The sequence below is a fragment of the Oncorhynchus nerka genome, linkage group LG15 (assembly GCF_034236695.1).
Source record: "Oncorhynchus nerka isolate Pitt River linkage group LG15, Oner_Uvic_2.0, whole genome shotgun sequence".
In the NCBI taxonomy this organism is placed as follows: Eukaryota; Metazoa; Chordata; class Actinopteri; order Salmoniformes; family Salmonidae; genus Oncorhynchus; species Oncorhynchus nerka.
Window position 1 is genome coordinate 104,951,371 of NC_088410.1, and position 17,310 is coordinate 104,968,680.

The 17,310-nt window shown below is 44.0% G+C and overlaps 1 protein-coding gene across 1 annotated transcript in view; it reads right to left on the reverse strand.

The window, feature by feature from the left end:
- The window catches only part of LOC115124499 (lysine-specific demethylase phf2-like), a 159,652-nt gene that overhangs the window by 113,827 nt on the left and 28,515 nt on the right, over nt 1-17,310 (reverse strand). The window contains exons 2-3 of the mRNA XM_065002119.1: nt 6,366-6,451; nt 5,590-5,701 (exon numbers count right to left, since the gene is read on the reverse strand). Coding sequence (XP_064858191.1) covers nt 5,590-5,701; nt 6,366-6,451 — 198 coding nt within the window. The remainder of the gene's footprint in view (nt 1-5,589; nt 5,702-6,365; nt 6,452-17,310) is intronic.

Genomic DNA, 17,310 nt, shown 5'->3' on the forward strand with positions numbered 1-17,310 from the left:
GACATTTGAGCAAATGTATTAAAAATAAAAACAGAACTACCTTTTTGACATAAGTATTCAGACCCTTTGCTATGAGACTCAAAATTGAGCACAGGTGCATCCTGTTTCCATTGATCATAATTGAGATGTTTCCACAACTTGATTGAAGTCCACCTGTGGTAAATTCAATTTATTGGACATGATTTGGAAAGGCAAACACCTGTCTATATAAGGTCCCACAGTTGACAATGCATGTCAGAGCAAAAACCAAGCCATGAGTACAAAGGAATTGTCTGTAGAATTCCAAGACAGGATTGTGTTGATGCACAGATCTGGGGAAGGGTATTAAAAAATGCCTGCAGCATTGAAGGTCCCCAAGAACACAGTGGCCTCCATCATTCTTAAATAGAAGAAGTTTGGAACCACGGAGGCTCTTCCTAGAGTTGGCTGCCCGGCAAAAATGATTGGGGGAGAAGGGCCTTGGTCAGGGAGGTGACCATAAACCTGATGGTCAATACAACAGAGCTCTAGAGTTCCTCTAGAGCGATGGGAGAACCTTCCAGAAATACAACCATCTCTGCAGCACTCCACCAATCAGGCCTTTATTGTAGAGTGGCCAGACGGAAGCCACCCCTCAGTAAAAGGCACATGACAGCCTGCTTGGAGTTTGTCAAAAGGCACCTATAGGACTCATACCGTGAGAAACAAGATTCTCTGGTCTGATGAAACCAAGATTGAACTCTTTGGCCTGAATGCCAAGCGTCACGTCTGGAGGAACCTGGCACCATCCCTATGGTGAAGCATGGTGGTGGCAGCATCGTTCTGTGGGGATGTTTTTCAGCAGCAGTGACTGGGAGACTAGTCAGGATCGAGGCAAAGATGAACAAAGCCAAGTACTGAGAGATCCTTGATGGAAACCGCTCCAAAGTGCTCAGGACCTCAGACTGGGGTGAAGGTTCACCTTCCAACAGGACAACGACTCTAAGCACACAGCCAAAACAATGCAGGAGTGGCTTCGGGACAAGTCTCTGAATGTCCTTGAGTGGCCCAGCCAGAGCCCGGACTTGAACCTGATCTAACATCTCTGGAGAGACCTGAAAATAGCTGTGCAGTGACGCTCCCCATCCAACCTGACAGAGCTTGAGAGGATCTGCAGAGAAGAATGGGAGAAACTCCCCAAATATGGTTTGAGTCTCACGCCCTGACCTTAGAAATACTTTTTATTTCTCTATTTGGTTAGGTCAGGGTGTGATGTGGGGTGGGCAATCTATGTTTTGTTTTCTATGTTTCTATGTTTTGGCCGGGTATGGTTCTCAATCAGGGACAGCTGTCTATCGTTGTCTCTGATTGGGGGCCATACTTAGGTAGCCCTTTGCCCCTCCTTTCAGTGTGGGTAGTTAACTTTGTTAGGGGCACTATAGCCCTTGTAAGCTTCACGGTTGTTTTCCGTTTGTTGGCAACATTTTTAAATAAAAGGAAAATGTACACTCACCACGCTGCGCTTTGGTCTACTTCTTTCGACGGCCGTGACAGTGAGAGTCTTTAGGTGCTTCTTGGCAAACTCCAAGCAGGCTGTCATGTGCCTTTTACTGAGGAGTTGCTTTCGTCTGGCCACTACCATAAAGGCCTGATTGGTGGAGTGCTACAGAGATGAACCTTCTGGAAGGTTCTCCCATCTCCACAGGAGAACTCTGGAGCTCTGAGTGACCATCGGATTCTTGGTCACCTCCCTGACCAAGGCCCGTCTCATGTTTGGCTGGGCGGCCAGCTCTAGGAAGAGTCTTGGTGGTTCCAAACTTCTTCCATTTCAGAATGATGGAGGCCACTGTGTTCTTGGGGACCTTCAATGCTGCAGAAATCTGTGCCTCGACACCATGCTGTCTCGGAGCTCTACGCACAATTCCATCCACCTCATGGCTTGGTTTTTGATCTGACATGCACTGTCACCTGTGGGACCTTATATAGACAGGTGTGTGCCTTTCCAAATCATGTCCAATCAATTGAATTTAACACAGGTGGACTCCAATCAAGTTGTAGAAACATCTCAAAGATGATCAATGGAAACAGGATGCACCTGAGCTCAATTTCGAGTTTCATAGCAAAGGGTCAGAATACTTATGTAAATAAGTTATTTATTCATTTTATTTTTAATATATTTGCAAAATTTTCTAAATAATGTTTAAACTTTGTCTTTATGGGGTATCGTGTGTAGATTGATGAGAAAAAAAACATTTAATCAATTTTAAAATGAGGCTGTAATCTCATTCTAAAAAGGTCAAGGGGTCTGAATACATTCCGAATGCACTGTAGTTACCTTGTACCCCTGCAGTAATGGAACTCCCTGTACATAGCCAAGTTATTACCTCATACCCCTGCACAACGACTCAGTACTGGTACTCCCTGTATATAGACAAGTTATTACCTGGTACTCCCTGTACATAGCCAAGTTATTACCTGGTACTCCCTGTACATAGCCAAGTTATTACCTGGTACTCCCTGTACATAGCCAAGTTATTACCTGGTACTCCCTGTACATAGCCAAGTTATTACCTCATACCCCTGCACAACGACTCAGTACTGGTACTCCCTGTATATAGACAAGTTATTACCTGGTACTCCCTGTACATAGCCAAGTTATTACCTGGTACTCCCTGTACATAGCCAAGTTATTACCTGGTACTTCCTGTATATAACCATGTTATTACCTGGTACTCCCTGTACATAGCCAAGTTATTACCTGGTACTCCCCGTATATAACCATGTTATTACCTGGTACTCCCTGTACATAGCCAAGTTATTACCTGGTACTTCCTGTATATAACCATGTTATTACCTGGTACTCCCTGTATATAGTCATGTTATTACCTGGTACTCCCTGTATATAGCCAAGTTATTACCTCATATCCCTGCACAACGACTCAGTACTGGTACTCCCTGTATATAGTCATGTTATTACCTGGTACTCCCTGTACATAGCCAAGTTATTACCTGGTACTCCCTGTACATAGCCAAGTTATTACCTCATACCCATGCACAACGACTCAGTACTGGTACTCCCTGTACATAGTCATGTTATTACCTGGTACTCCCTGTACATAGCCATGTTATTACCTGGTACTCCCTGTACATAGCCAAGTTATTACCTCATACCCCTGCACAACTACTCAGTACTGGTACTCCCTGTATATAGTCATGTTATTACCTGGTACTCCTGTACATAGCCAAGTTATTACCTGGTACTCACTGTATATAGTCATGTTATTACCTGGTACTTCCTGTATATAACCATGGTATTACCTGATACCCCCTGTATATAGCCATGTTATTACCTGGTACCCCCTGTATATAACCATGTTATTACCTGGTACCCCCTGTACATAGCCAAGTTATTACCTCATATCCCTGCACAACTACTCAGTACTGGTACTCCCTGTATATAGTCATGTTATTACCTGGTACTCCCTGTACATAGCCAAGTTATTACCTGGTACTCCCTGTATATAACCATGTTATTACCTGGTACCCCTGTATATAACCATGGTATTACCTGGTACCCCCTGTATATAACCATGGTATTACCTGGTACCCCCTGTATATAACCATGTTATTACCTGGTACTCCCTGTATATAACCATGTTATTACCTGGTACTCACTGTATATAACCATGTTATTACCTGGTACCCCTGTATATAGCCATGTTATTACCTCCCTGTATATAGCCATGATATAAACTCCCTGTATATAACCATGTTATTACCTGGTACCCCCTGTATGTAACCATGTTATTACCTGGTACTCCCTGTATATAACCATGTTATTACCTGGTACTCCCTGTATATAACCATGTTATTACCTGGTACTCCCTGTATATAGTCATGTTATTACCTCATTCCCCTGCACAACTACTCAGTACTGGTACTTCCTGTATATAGTCATGTTATTACCTGGTACTCCCTGTATATAACCATGTTATTACCTGATACTCCCTGTATATAACCATGTTATTACCTGGTACTCCCTGTATATAACCATGTTATTACCTGGTACTCCCTGTATATAGTCATGTTATTACCTGGTACTCCCTGTATATAACCATGTTATTACCTGATACTCCCTGTATATAACCATGGTATTACCTGATACTCCCCGTATATAACCATGTTATTACCTGGTACTCCCTGTATATAACCATGTTATTACCTGGTACTCCCTGTATATAGTCATGTTATTACCTGGTACTTCCTGTATAGTCATGTTATTACCTGGTACTTCCTGTATATAACCATGTTATTACCTGGTACTTCCTGTATAGTCATGTTATTACCTGGTACTCCCTGTATATAGTCATGTTATTACCTGGTACTTCCTGTATAGTCATGTTATTACCTGTATATAACCATGTTATTACCTGGTACCCTGTATATAACCATGTTATTACCTGGTACTCCCTGTTATTACCTGATAGTATATCATGTTATTACCTGATACTCCCTGTATATAACCATGTTATATAACCATGTTATTACCTGGTACTCCCTGTATATAGTCATGTTATTACCTGGTACTTCCTGTATAGTCATGTTATTACCTGGTACTTCCTGTATATAACCATGTTATTACCTGGTACTTCCTGTATAGTCATGTTATTACCTGGTACTCCCTGTATATAGTCATGTTATTACCTGGTACTCCCTGTATATAACCATGTTATTACCTGGTACTCCCTGTATATAACCATGTTATTACCTGGTACTCCCTGTATATAACCATGTTATTACCTGGTACTTCCTGTATAGTCATGTTATTACCTGGTACTCCCTGTATATAACCATGTTATTACCCGGTACTTCCTGTATATAACCATGTTATTACCTGGTACTCCCTGTATATAGTCATGTTATTACCTGGTACTCCCTGTATATAGCCATGTTATTACCTGGTACTACCTGTATATAGCCATGTTATTACCTGGTACTTCCTGTATATAACCATGTTATTACCTGGTACTTCCTGTATATAACCATGTTATTACCTGGTACTCCCTGTATATAACCATGTTATTACCTGGTACTCCCCGTATATAACCATGTTATTACCTGGTACTCCCTGTATATAACCATGGAATTACCTGGTACTCCGTGTATATAACCATGTTATTACCTGGTACTCCCTGTATATAACCATGTTATTACCTGGTACTCCCTGTATATAACCATGTTATTACCTGGTACTCCCTGTATATAACCATGTTATTACCTGGTACTCCCTGTATATAACCATGTTATTACCTGGTACTCCCCGTATATAGCCATGTTATTACCTGGTACTCCCTGTATATAACCATGTTATTACCTGGTACTCCCTGTATATAACCATGTTATTACCTGGTACTCCCCGTATATAGCCATGTTATTACCTGGTACTCCCCGTATATAGTCGTGTTATTTTTTTTTTTACTGTTATTCACTGTGCATTTATTCCAACTTTTTGTAAAAAAATATATATATCTTTAACTCTGCATTGTTGGAAAAGGACCTTCCACTGTTACTCTACACCCTTTTACATAGCATGTGACGAATAAAATTGATTTGATTTGAGTTGTTGTTTACCTGGGGAAGGTGCGACTGCGTAGCTCCTTGATGAACACCTGACTGCCGTTCTGAACAGCTCGGATGTCTCCACTCTGTCCCGTGTCGTGTTTATTCCTTTTCTTGTTTTTCACTAAACACACAAAGACAAGAACAAGATTAAGACAACATACATGCTTATAGCAGTGCAGTCCTATTCACTAGACACCAAACAGAAGAAAACGGTGCTGAAACAGAAGAAAACGGAGCTGAATGCTATGGTTTACACTAATGAATAAAGCCCTGTGCAGTGTCAGCCTGTGGGACTGCACGTACACGACTGCATGTACAGGACTGTAGGTACAGGACAGCAGGTACAGGACAGCAGGTACAGGACTGCATGTACAGGACAGCAGGTACAAGACTGCAGGTACAGGACAGCAGGTACAGGACAGCAGGTACAAGACTGCATGTACAGGACAGCATGTACATTTACATTTACATTTAAGTCATTTAGCAGACGCTCTTATCCAGAGCGACTTATAGGACAGTATGTACAGGACAGACGGTACAGGACAGCAGGTACAGGACTGCATGTACAGGACAGCAGGTACAGGGCAGCAGGTACAAGACTGCATGTACAGGACAGTATGTACAGGACAGCAGGTACAGGACTGCATGTACAGGACAGCAGGTACAAGACTGCATGTACAGGACAGCGGGTACAGGACAGCAGGTACAGGGCTGCATGTACAGGACTGCAGGTACAGGGCAGCATGTACAAGACTGCAGTAGGTACGCCATACAGACAGACTTACTGGTGGATTTTCCGTCTGTCTTCTCACAGTTGGGACAGTGGTAGATGTCAATGTCTGGAGCCTCATCTTCATCCACACCAACACAGCTGGAACAGCAGAGAGATATACATTAACACAGCTGGAACAGCAGAGAGATATACATTAACACAGCTGGAACAGCAGAGAGATATACATTAACACAGCTGGAACAGCAGAGAGATATACATTAACACAGCTGGAACAGTAGAGAGATATACATTAACACAGCTGGAACAGCAGATAGATATACATTAACACAGCTGGAACAGCAGAGAGATATACATTAACACAGCTGGATATACACCAACACAGCTGGAACAGAGAGATATACATTAACACAGCTGGAACAGCAGAGAGATATACACCAACACAGCTGGAACAGCAGAGAGATATACATTAACACAGCTGGAACAGCAGAGAGATATACATTAACACAGCTGGAACAGCAGAGAGATATACACCAACACAGCTGGAACAGCAGAGAGATATACATTAACACAGTTGGAACAGTAGAGAGATATACATTAACACAGCTGGAACAGTAGAGAGATATACATTAACACAGCTGGAACAGTAGAGAGATATACATTAACACAGCTGGAACAGCAGAGAGATATACATTAACACAGCTGGAACAGCAGAGAGATATACATTAACACAGCTGGAACAGCAGAGAGATATACATTAACACAGCTGGAACAGTAGAGAGATATACATTAACACAGCTGGAACAGTAGAGAGATATACATTAACACAGCTGGAACAGCAGGGAGTGATATACATTAACACAGCTGGAACAGCAGGGAGTGATATACATTAACACAGCTGGAACAGCAGGGAGTGATATACATTAACACAGCTGGAACAGCAGGGAGTGATATACATTAACACAGCTGGAACAGCAGGGAGTGATATACAGTGCCAGTCAAAAGTTTGGACACCTATTCATTCACCTACTCATATTCTACATTGTAGAATAATAATGAAGACATCAACACTATAAAATAACACATATGGAATCATGTAGTAATCAAAAAAGTGTTAAACAAATCAATAATATATGTTATATTTGAGATTCTTCAAAGTAGACACCTGTTGCCTTGATGACAGCTTTGCTCACTCTTGGCATTCTCTCAACCAGCTTCACCTGGAATGATTTTCCAACAGTTTTGAAGGACTTTCCACATATGCTGAGCAATTGTTGGCTGCTTTTCCTTCACTCTGCGGTCCAACTCATCCCAAACCAACTCAATTGGGTTGAGGTCAGGTGATTGTGGAGGCCAGGCCATTTGATGCAGACTCCATCACTCTCCTTATTGGTCAAATAGCCCTTACACAGTCTAGAGTTGTGTTGGGTCACTGTCCTGTTGAAAAACAAATTATAGTCCCACTAAGCGGAGACCAGATGGGATGGCGTATCGCTGCAGAATGATGTGGTGACAAGTGTGCCTTGAATTCTAAATAAATCACAGACAGTGTTACCAGCAAAACACCCCCACACCATCGCACCTCCTCCTCCATGCTTCATGGTGGGACCCACACATTCAGAGATCCTCCATTCACCTACTCTGCATCTCACAAAGACACAGCGGTTGGAACCAAAAATCTCAAATTTGGACTCATCAGACCAAAGGACAGATTTTTTTCCACCGGTCTAATGTCCAATAATCGTGTTTCTTGGCACAAGCAAGTCTCTTCTCATTATTGGTGTCCTTTAGAAGTGGTTACTTTGCAGCAATTCAAATCAAATTGTATTTGTCACATGCCCCGAATACTGTAGACCTTACGGTGAAATGCTGACTTACAAGCCCTTAACCAACAAGAAAATAAGAATAAGAAAATATTTACTAAATAAAAAAAATCTAATAAATAAGTAACACAACAAATGTAAATAACAATGAGGAAGCTATATGCAGGGGGTACTGGTACAGAGTCAATGTGGAGGCTATATACAGGGGGTACTGGTACAGAGTCAATGTGGAGGCTATATACAGGGGGTACTGGTACAGAGTCAATGTGGAGGCTATATACAGGGGGTACTGGTACAGAGTCAATGTGGAGGCTATATACAGGGGGTACTGGTACAGAGTCAATGTGGAGGCTATATACAGGGGGTACTGGTACAGAGTCTATATACAGGGGTACTGGTACAGAGTCAATGTGCAGGGTATCAGGGGGTACTTAGTAATGAGACTATATACAGGGGTACTGGTACAGAGTCAATGTGGAGGCTATATACAGGGGTACTGGTACAGAGTCAATGTGGAGACTATATACAGGGGGGGTACTGGTACAGAGTCAATGTGGAGGCTATATACAGGGGGTACTGGTACAGAGTCAATGTGGAGGCTATATACAGGGGTACTGGTACAGAGTCAATGTGCAGGGGTATGGTTAGTCAATGAGACTATATTCAGGGGGTACTGGTACAGAGTCAATGTGGAGGCAGGGGGGTTAGTAATGAGACTATATGCAGGGGTACTGGTACAGGGGTACTGGTACAGAGTCAATGTGCAGGGGTATCGGTTAGTAATGTGGAGACTATATTCAGAGGGGTACTGGTACAGAGTCAATGTGCAGGCTATATACAGGGGTACTTAGTCAATGAGACTATATGCAGGGGGTACTGGTACAGAGTCAATGTGGAGGCTATATACGGTTAGTAATGAGACTATATTCAGGGGTACTGGTACAGAGTCTATATGCAGGGGTACTGGTTAGTCAATGTGGAGACTATATTCAGGGGTACTGGTACAGAGTCAATGTGGAGGCTATATACAGGGGTACTGGTACAGAGTCAATGTGAGACTATATGCAGGGGGTACTGGTACAGAGTCAATGTGCAGGGGTATTGGTTAGTAATGAGACTATATTCAGGGGGTACTGGTTAGTAATGAGACTATATGCAGGGGGTACTGTACACGGAGTCAATGTGCAGGGGGTACTGGGGTATCAGTTAGTAATGAGACTATATTCAGGGGTACTGGTACAGAGTCAATGTGAGACTATATTCAGGGGTACTGGTACAGAGTCAATGTAGTAATGAGACTATATGAAGGGGTACTGGTTAGTGTGGAGACTATATGAAGGGGGTTCCTGGTTCAGTAATGAGACTATATGAAGGGGTTCAGGGGGTTAGTAATGAGAATATATGAGGGGGTTCGGTTAGTAATGAGACTATATGCAGGGGGTACCGGTACAGAGTCAATGTGCGGGGGTACAGGTTAGTAATGAGACTATATGCAGGGGGTACTGGTACAGAGTTAATGTGCGGGGGTACAGGTTAGTAATGAGACTATATGCAAGGGGTACTGGTACAGAGTCAATGTGCGGGGGTAACGGTTAGTAATGAGGCCATATACAAGGGGGAACCTGTCAGTAATGAGGCTATATACAGGGGTACAGTTCCCGAGTCAATGTGCGGGGGTACAGGTTAGTCATGAGACTATATACAGGGGTACCGGTCCCGAGTCAATGTGCAGATTAGTAATGAGGCTATATACAGGGGGTACAGGTTAGTCATGAGGCTATATACAGGGGGTACCGGTCCCGAGTCAATTTGCGGGGGTACAGGTTAGTAATGAGACTATATACAGGGGGTACCGGTCCCGAGTCAATGTGCAAGGGTACAGGTTAGTAATGAGACTAAATACAAGGGGTACCGGTTAGTAATGAGGCTATATACAGGGGGTACAGAGTCAATGTGCGGGGGTACATGTTAGTAATGAGACTATGTGCAGGGTGTACCAGTTAGTAATGAGACTATATACAGGGGGTACCGGTACCGAGTCAATGTGCAGGGGTACAGGTTAGTAATGAGACTATATACAGGGGGTACCGGTCCCGAGTCAATGTGCGGGGGTAACGGTTAGTAATGAGACTATATACAGGGGGTACCGGTCCCGAGTCAATGTGCGGGGGTATAGGTTAGTAATGAGACTATATATAGGGGGTACACGTCCCGAGTCAATGTGCGGGGGTATAGGTTAGTAATAAGGCTATATACAGGGTACAGGGGTACGGTCCCGGGTCGGTTAGTAATGAGACTAATGTGTACATGAGTCTATGTGCAGGGGTACAGGTTAGTAATGAGGCTATATACAGGGGGTACCAGTCCCGAGTCAATGTGCGGGGGTATAGGTTAGTAATGAGGCTATATACAGGGGTACCAGTCCAGAGTCAATGTGAGACTATATACAAGGGGTATAGGTTCAGGGTAAAGTAGACAAATATAATAAACAGTGTGAAGCAGCAGTAAAAACAAAGGGGGGGGGCAATGTATAAATAGTCCGGTGGCCATATGATTAATTGTTCAGCAGTCTTATGGCTTGGGGGTAGAAGCTGTTAAGGAGCCTTTTGGTCCTAGACTTGGCGCTCCGGTACTGCTTGCCGTGCGGTAGCAGAGAGAACAGTCTGTGAAGTTACCAGCCTCAGCTCATCGACCATGAAGACCTGATTCACGCAGTCTCCTCTTAACAGTTGATGTTGAGATGGATCTTTTACTTGAACTCTGTGAAGCGTTTATTTGGGCTGCAATTTCTGAGGTTGGTCATTCTTCATCCTCTGCAGCAGAGGTAACTCTGGGTCTTCCTTTCCTGTGGTGTTCCTCATGAGAGCCAGTTTCATCATAGCGTTTGATGGTTTTTGTGACGGCACTTGAATAAACTTTCAAGTCCTTGAAATGTCCATTTTGACTGACCTTCAAGTCTTAAAGTAATGATGGGCTGTCGTTTCTCTTTCCTTATTTGAGCTGTTCTTGCCATAAAATGGACTTGGTCTTTTACCAAATCTTCTGTATACCAGCCCTACCTTGTCACAACACAACTGATTGGCTCAAACGCATTAAGAAGGAAAGAAATTCCACAAATGTACTTTTAACAAGACACACCTTTTCATTGAAATGCATTCCAGGTGACTACCTCATGAAGCTGGTTGAGAGAATGCCAAGTGTGCAAAGCTGTCATCAAGGCAAACGGTGGCTACTTTGAAGAATATCACATTTGTGTCACTTTTTTGGTTACTACATGATTTCATATGTGTTATTTCATAGTTTTGATGTCTTCACTATTATTCAACAACGTAGAAAATAGTGAAACTAAAGAAAAACCGTGGAATGAGTAGGTGTGTCCAAACCTTTGACTGGTACCAACCGTTCTATTTTGACCCATAGTTGCGTACATGTAGGTTTTGGTGCCAAACAACCAACCTGTCTATCATAATCTGTTCAAAAGTTATTACCCTTGTAGGATGGCCAGAATCAGGGTGAAAAAAATCAATGGAGGTCAGATAAATAAAGTGGTCAAAAAGAAAATCAGGAAAATCGCATCTCGTCAGCTAGGCTGGATGCTGTGAGAGAATTGAACACGCCATCTTTCTTCTCAAATCCGCAGGACATGAAACAATAGAGAGTTAAGATGGATATTTTGAGACATGACATGTAGTATGTTCATTTGTAGTATATGCTTTTCATATTAATTCAAAATTCCTGTTCTTTTTTATTTATTTCTAAAAACGAACAAGCATACCTCTGTGAAATGTCAACGGAGCATTGCGCGTATACCATGCATTTTATTTTCAACGCCTTATACATTTAATTCATCTCGTCATTCTAATTTAGCTTTTTGCAACCCGTGGAAAAAACTGAAGATAACGACCACAAAATGTCAAATCCTCAAAAGTTTAAATGAGAAAGCTGCACCGCTAACTGTCACGTTCTGACCATAGTTCTGTTATTTTAATATTTGTTTTAGTATGGTCAGGGCGTGAGTTGGGGTGGGAGGTCTATGTTTGTTTTTCTATGTTGGTTTTTGTGTTCGGCATAGTATGGTTCTTAAATCAGAGGCAGGTGTCGTTAGTTGTCTCTGATTGAGAATCATACTTAGGTAGCCTGGGTTTCACTTTTAGTTTGTGGGTGTTTGTTTCCGTGTGAGTGTTTTTGCCACACGGTACTGTTTGGGTTGTGGGTGTTTGTTTCCATGTGAGTGTTTTTGCCACACAGTACTGTTTGGGTTTTGGTTTGTGGCTGTTTGTTTCCGTGTGAGTGTTTTGGCCACACGGTACTGTTTGGGTTTTGGTTTGTGGCTGTTTGTTTCCGTGTGAGTGTTTGGGCCACACGGTACTGTTTCGGTTTCGTAAATTCATGTTGTTCTGTTTAGTGTTCTGAGTTTTAATTAAAAATCATCATGAACACTTGTCATCTCCCGTCTGGATTACTGCAACTCGCTGTTGGCTGGGCTCCCTGCCTGTGCCATTAAACCCCTACAACTCATCCAGAACGCCGCAGCCCGTCTGGTGTTCAACCTTCCCAAGTTCTCTCACGTCACCCCGCTCCTCCGCTCTCTCCACTGGCTTCCAGTTGAAGCTCGCATCCGCTACAAGACCATGGTGCTTGCCTACGGAGCTGTGAGGGGAACGGCACCTCACTACCTCCAGGCTCTGATCAGGCCCTACACCCAAACAAGGGCACTGCGTTCATCCACCTCTGGCCTGCTCGCCTCCCTACCACTGAGGAAGTACAGTTCCCGCTCAGCCCAGTCAAAACTGTTCGCTGCTCTGGCCCCCCAATGGTGGAACAAACTCCCTCACGACGCCAGGACAGCGGAGTCAATCACCACCTTCCGGAGACACCTGAAACCCCACCTCTTTAAGGAATACCTAGGATAGGATAAAGTAATCCTTCTCCCCTCCCCCCTTAAAAGACCTAGATGCACTATTGTAAAGTGGCTGTTCCACTGGATGTCATAAGGTGAAAGCACCAATTTGTAAGTCGCTCTGGATAAGAGCGTCTGCTAAATGACTTAAATGTAAATGTAAATGTAAATCACGCTGCGCTTTGGTCCGGTCCTTACTCCTCCTCAGACGAAGAGGAGGAAATCCGTTACAGAAACATCCACCACAAGAGGACCAAGTAGCGTGGTAATGGGCAGCAGCAGCAGCGGCCGAAAACACAAGACTCCTGGACTTGGGAGGAGATTTTGGACGGCAAGGGACCCTGGGCACAAGCAGGGGAATATCGCCGCCCTATAACAGAGCTGGAGGCAGCGAAAGCGGAGAGGCGCCGGAAAGAGAAGACAGCACGGCAGCGCGGCTGGAAGCACGAGAGTCAGCCCCAAAAACGTATTGGGGGGGTGTGGCTAAGTCAGGTAGGAGACCTGAGCCAACTCCCCGTGCTTACCGGAGAGGGAGAGGGACCGGGCAGAGGGACCGGGCAGGCACCGTGTTATGCGGTGGAGCGCACGGTGTCCCCGGTGCGTGTGCATAGCCCAGTGCGGTACATTCCAGCTCCTCGTATCGGCCGGGCTAGAGTGGGCATCGAGCCAGGTGCCATGAAGCCGGCTCTACGCATCTGGTCTCCAGTGCGTCTCCTTGGGCCAGCGTACATGGCACCAGCTTTACGCATGGTGTCCCCGGTTTGCCAGCACAGTCCAGTGCGGGCTATTCCACCTCGCCGCACTGGCCTGGCTACGGGGAGCATTCAACCAGGTAAGGTTGGGCAGGCTCAGTGCTCAAGAGCTCCAGTGTGCCTGCACGGTCTGGTCTATCCGGTGCCACCTCCACGCACCAGCCCTCCGGTGGTAGCCCCCCGCACCAGGCTGTCTCTCCGTCTTCTCCCTACAGGTACTCCCGCCTGTCCTGAGCCGCCAGAGTCTCCCGTCTGTCCTGAGCCGCCAGAGTCTCCCGTCTGTCCTGAGCCGCCAGAGTCTCCCGTCTGTCCTGAGCCGCCAGAGTCTCCCGTCTGTCCTGAGCCGCCAGAGTCTCCCGTCTGTCCTGAGCCGCCAGAGTCTCCCGTCTGTCCTGAGCCGCCAGAGCCGCCAGCCAGCCAGGAGCCGCAAGAGAATAAGATGAAGCTCCATAATATGGATAACTACTGAAAGATAGCTACTATGCGTTGTTCCACATCGTAAAGGACAGGGTGCAACCTTAGGTAGGATGCTGGCAGACTTCTGCAGCGGTACAGCAAAGCCAAGTCAAAGCCCGTGTGCATGTTTCTCACAGAGGAAGTGAAATGATAGGTTACAATGACTTTGCTCATGATCATGCAAATGACATGTAACTAACTATAAATTCCTATAATTTTATTTTGCGGGAGCATTTGCATTATCTGGAAAACCATTCATCTTGGGGCCACGTGGAGAGCGGGTTTGCAAAATGCTGACATATCACGCAATTATACCATTTATAAAATCTTTATTATATACTTTTAATAAAGACTAGCTCAAAAATAAGCGGAGGTGCAAAAACACATTTTTCCCCCTATTTGAATCTGCTCCATTGCTCAGAAGGCCCAGTGGACCCAAGGATGTTTGGTTCATCTCAGTCACCAACAGGAATAACTATTTGAATCTGCTCCATTGCTCAGAAGGCCCAGTGGACCCAAGGATGTTTGGTTCATCTCAGTCACCAACAGGAATAACTATTTGAATCTGCTCCATTGCTCAGAAGGCCCAGTGGACCCAAGGATGTTTGGTTCATCTCAGTCACCAACAGGAATAACTATTTGAATCTGCTCCATTGCTCAGAAGGCCCAGTGGACCCAAGGATGTTTGGTTCATCTCAGTCACCAACAGGAATAAATATTTGAATCTGCTCCATTGCTCAGAAGGCCCAGTGGACCCAAGGATGTTTGGTTCATCTCAGTCACCAACAGGAATAACTATGTGAATCTGCTCCATTGCTCAGAAGGCCCAGTGGACCCAAGGATGTTTGGTTCATCTCAGTCACCAACAGGAATAACTATTTGAATCTGCTCCATTGCTCAGAAGGCCCAGTGGACCCAAGGATGTTTGGTTCATCTCAGTCACCAACAGGAATAACTATTTGAAGCTGCTCCATTGCTCAGAAGGCCCAGTGGACCCAAGGATGTTTGGTTCATCTCAGTCACCAACAGGAATAACTATTTGAATCTGCTCCATTGCTCAGAAGGCCCAGTGGACCCAAGGATGTTTGGTTCATCTCAGTCACCAACAGGAATAACTATGTGAAGCTGCTCCATTGCTCAGAAGGCCCAGTGGACCCAAGGATGTTTGGTTCATCTCAGTCACCAACAGGAATAACTTTGCAGCTGTTTCTGATTAATAAACAATGCTATGCTGGTGGGAGGTAACATTCAAATAAAACCCAGCCCTGAAACCAAACATAGGCTTAACATAGATTTTTTTGTTGCCATATCATAGGAAAATACAATGCATTCACACAGATTTGCACGAAGTGGGCACTTAGGCCTGGTCACTTCAATCTCAAATATACAGTTGAAGAAGGAAGTTTACATACACCTTGGCCAAATACATTTAAACTCAGTTTTTCACAATTCCTGACATTTAATCCTAGCAAAATGTCCCTGTCTTAGGTCAGTTAGGATCACCACTTTATTTTAAGAATGTGAAATGTCAGAATAATAGTAGAGATAATTATTTATTTCAGCTTTGATTTCTTTCATCACATTCCCAGTGGGTCAGAAGTGTACATACACTCAATTAGTATTTGGTAGCATTGCCTTTAAATTGTTTAACTTGGGTCAAACGTTTTGGGTAGCCTTCCACAAGGTTCCCACAATAAGTTGGGTGAATTTTGACCCATTCCTCCTGACAGAGCTGGTGTACCTGAATAAGGTTTGTAAGGCCTCCTTGCTCGCACATGCTTTTTCAGGTCTGCCCACACATTTCCTATAGGATTGAGGTCAGGGCTTTGTGATGGCCACTCCAATACCTTGACTTTGTTGTTCTTAAGACATTTTGCCACAACTTTGGAAGTATGCTTGGGGTCATTGTCCATTTGGAAGACCCATTTGCGACCAAGCTTTAACTTCCTGACTGATGTCTTAAGATGTTGCTTCAATATAACCACATAATTTTCCTGCCTCATGATGCCATCTATTTTGAAGTGCACCAGTCCCTCCTGCAGCAAAGCACCCCCACAACATGATGCTGCCACTCCCGTGCTTCACGGTTGGGATGGTGTTCTTCGGCTTGCAAGCGTCCCCCTTTTTCCTTCAAACATAACGATGGTCATTATGGCCAAACAGTTCTATTTTTGTTTCATCAGACCAGAGGACATTTCTCCAAAAAGTACTATCTTTGTCCCCATGTGCAGTTGCAAACCGTAGTCTGGCTTTTTATGGCGGTTTTGAAGCAGTGGCTTCTTCCTTGCTGAGAGAACTTTCAGGTTATGTCGATATAGGATTCGTTTTACTGTGGATATAGATACTTTTGTACCTGTTTCCTCCAGTATCTTCACAAGGTCCTTTGCTCTTGTTCTGGGATTGATTTGCACTTTTCCCACCAAAGTACGTTCATCTCTCGAAGACAGAACGTGTCTCCTTCCTGAGCGGTATGCCAGCTGCGTGGTCCCATGGTGTTTATACTTGCGTACTATTGTTTGTACAGGTGAACGTGTAACCTTCAGGCGTTTGGAAATTGCTCCCAAGGATGAACCAGACTTCTACAATTTTTATCTGAGGTCTTGGCTGATTTCTTTTGATTTTCCCATGATGTCAAGCAAAGAGGCACTGAGTTTGAAGGTAGGCCTTGAAATACATCCCCAAGTACACCTCCAATTGACTCAAATGATGTCATTTAGCCTATCAGGAGCTTCTAAAGCCATGACAGCATGTAAACTTCTGACCCACTGGGATTGTTATACAGTGAAGTATAAGTGAAATAATCTGTCTGTAAACAATTGTTGGAAAAATGACTTTGTGTTATGCACAAAATAGATGTCCTAACCGACTTGCCAAAACTATAGTTTTTTTAAATAAATGTGTGGAGTGGTTGAAAAACAAGTTTTAATGACTCCAGCCTAATAGTATGTAAACTTCCAACTTCAACTGCATCATAATAAGACAAAAATGTTGACTTATTGACTTAAATCGTTGTGCAACATCATGGACATTGTCTTTCAGCTCAAAAGAGTGGATTTCTACTGGTGTGGG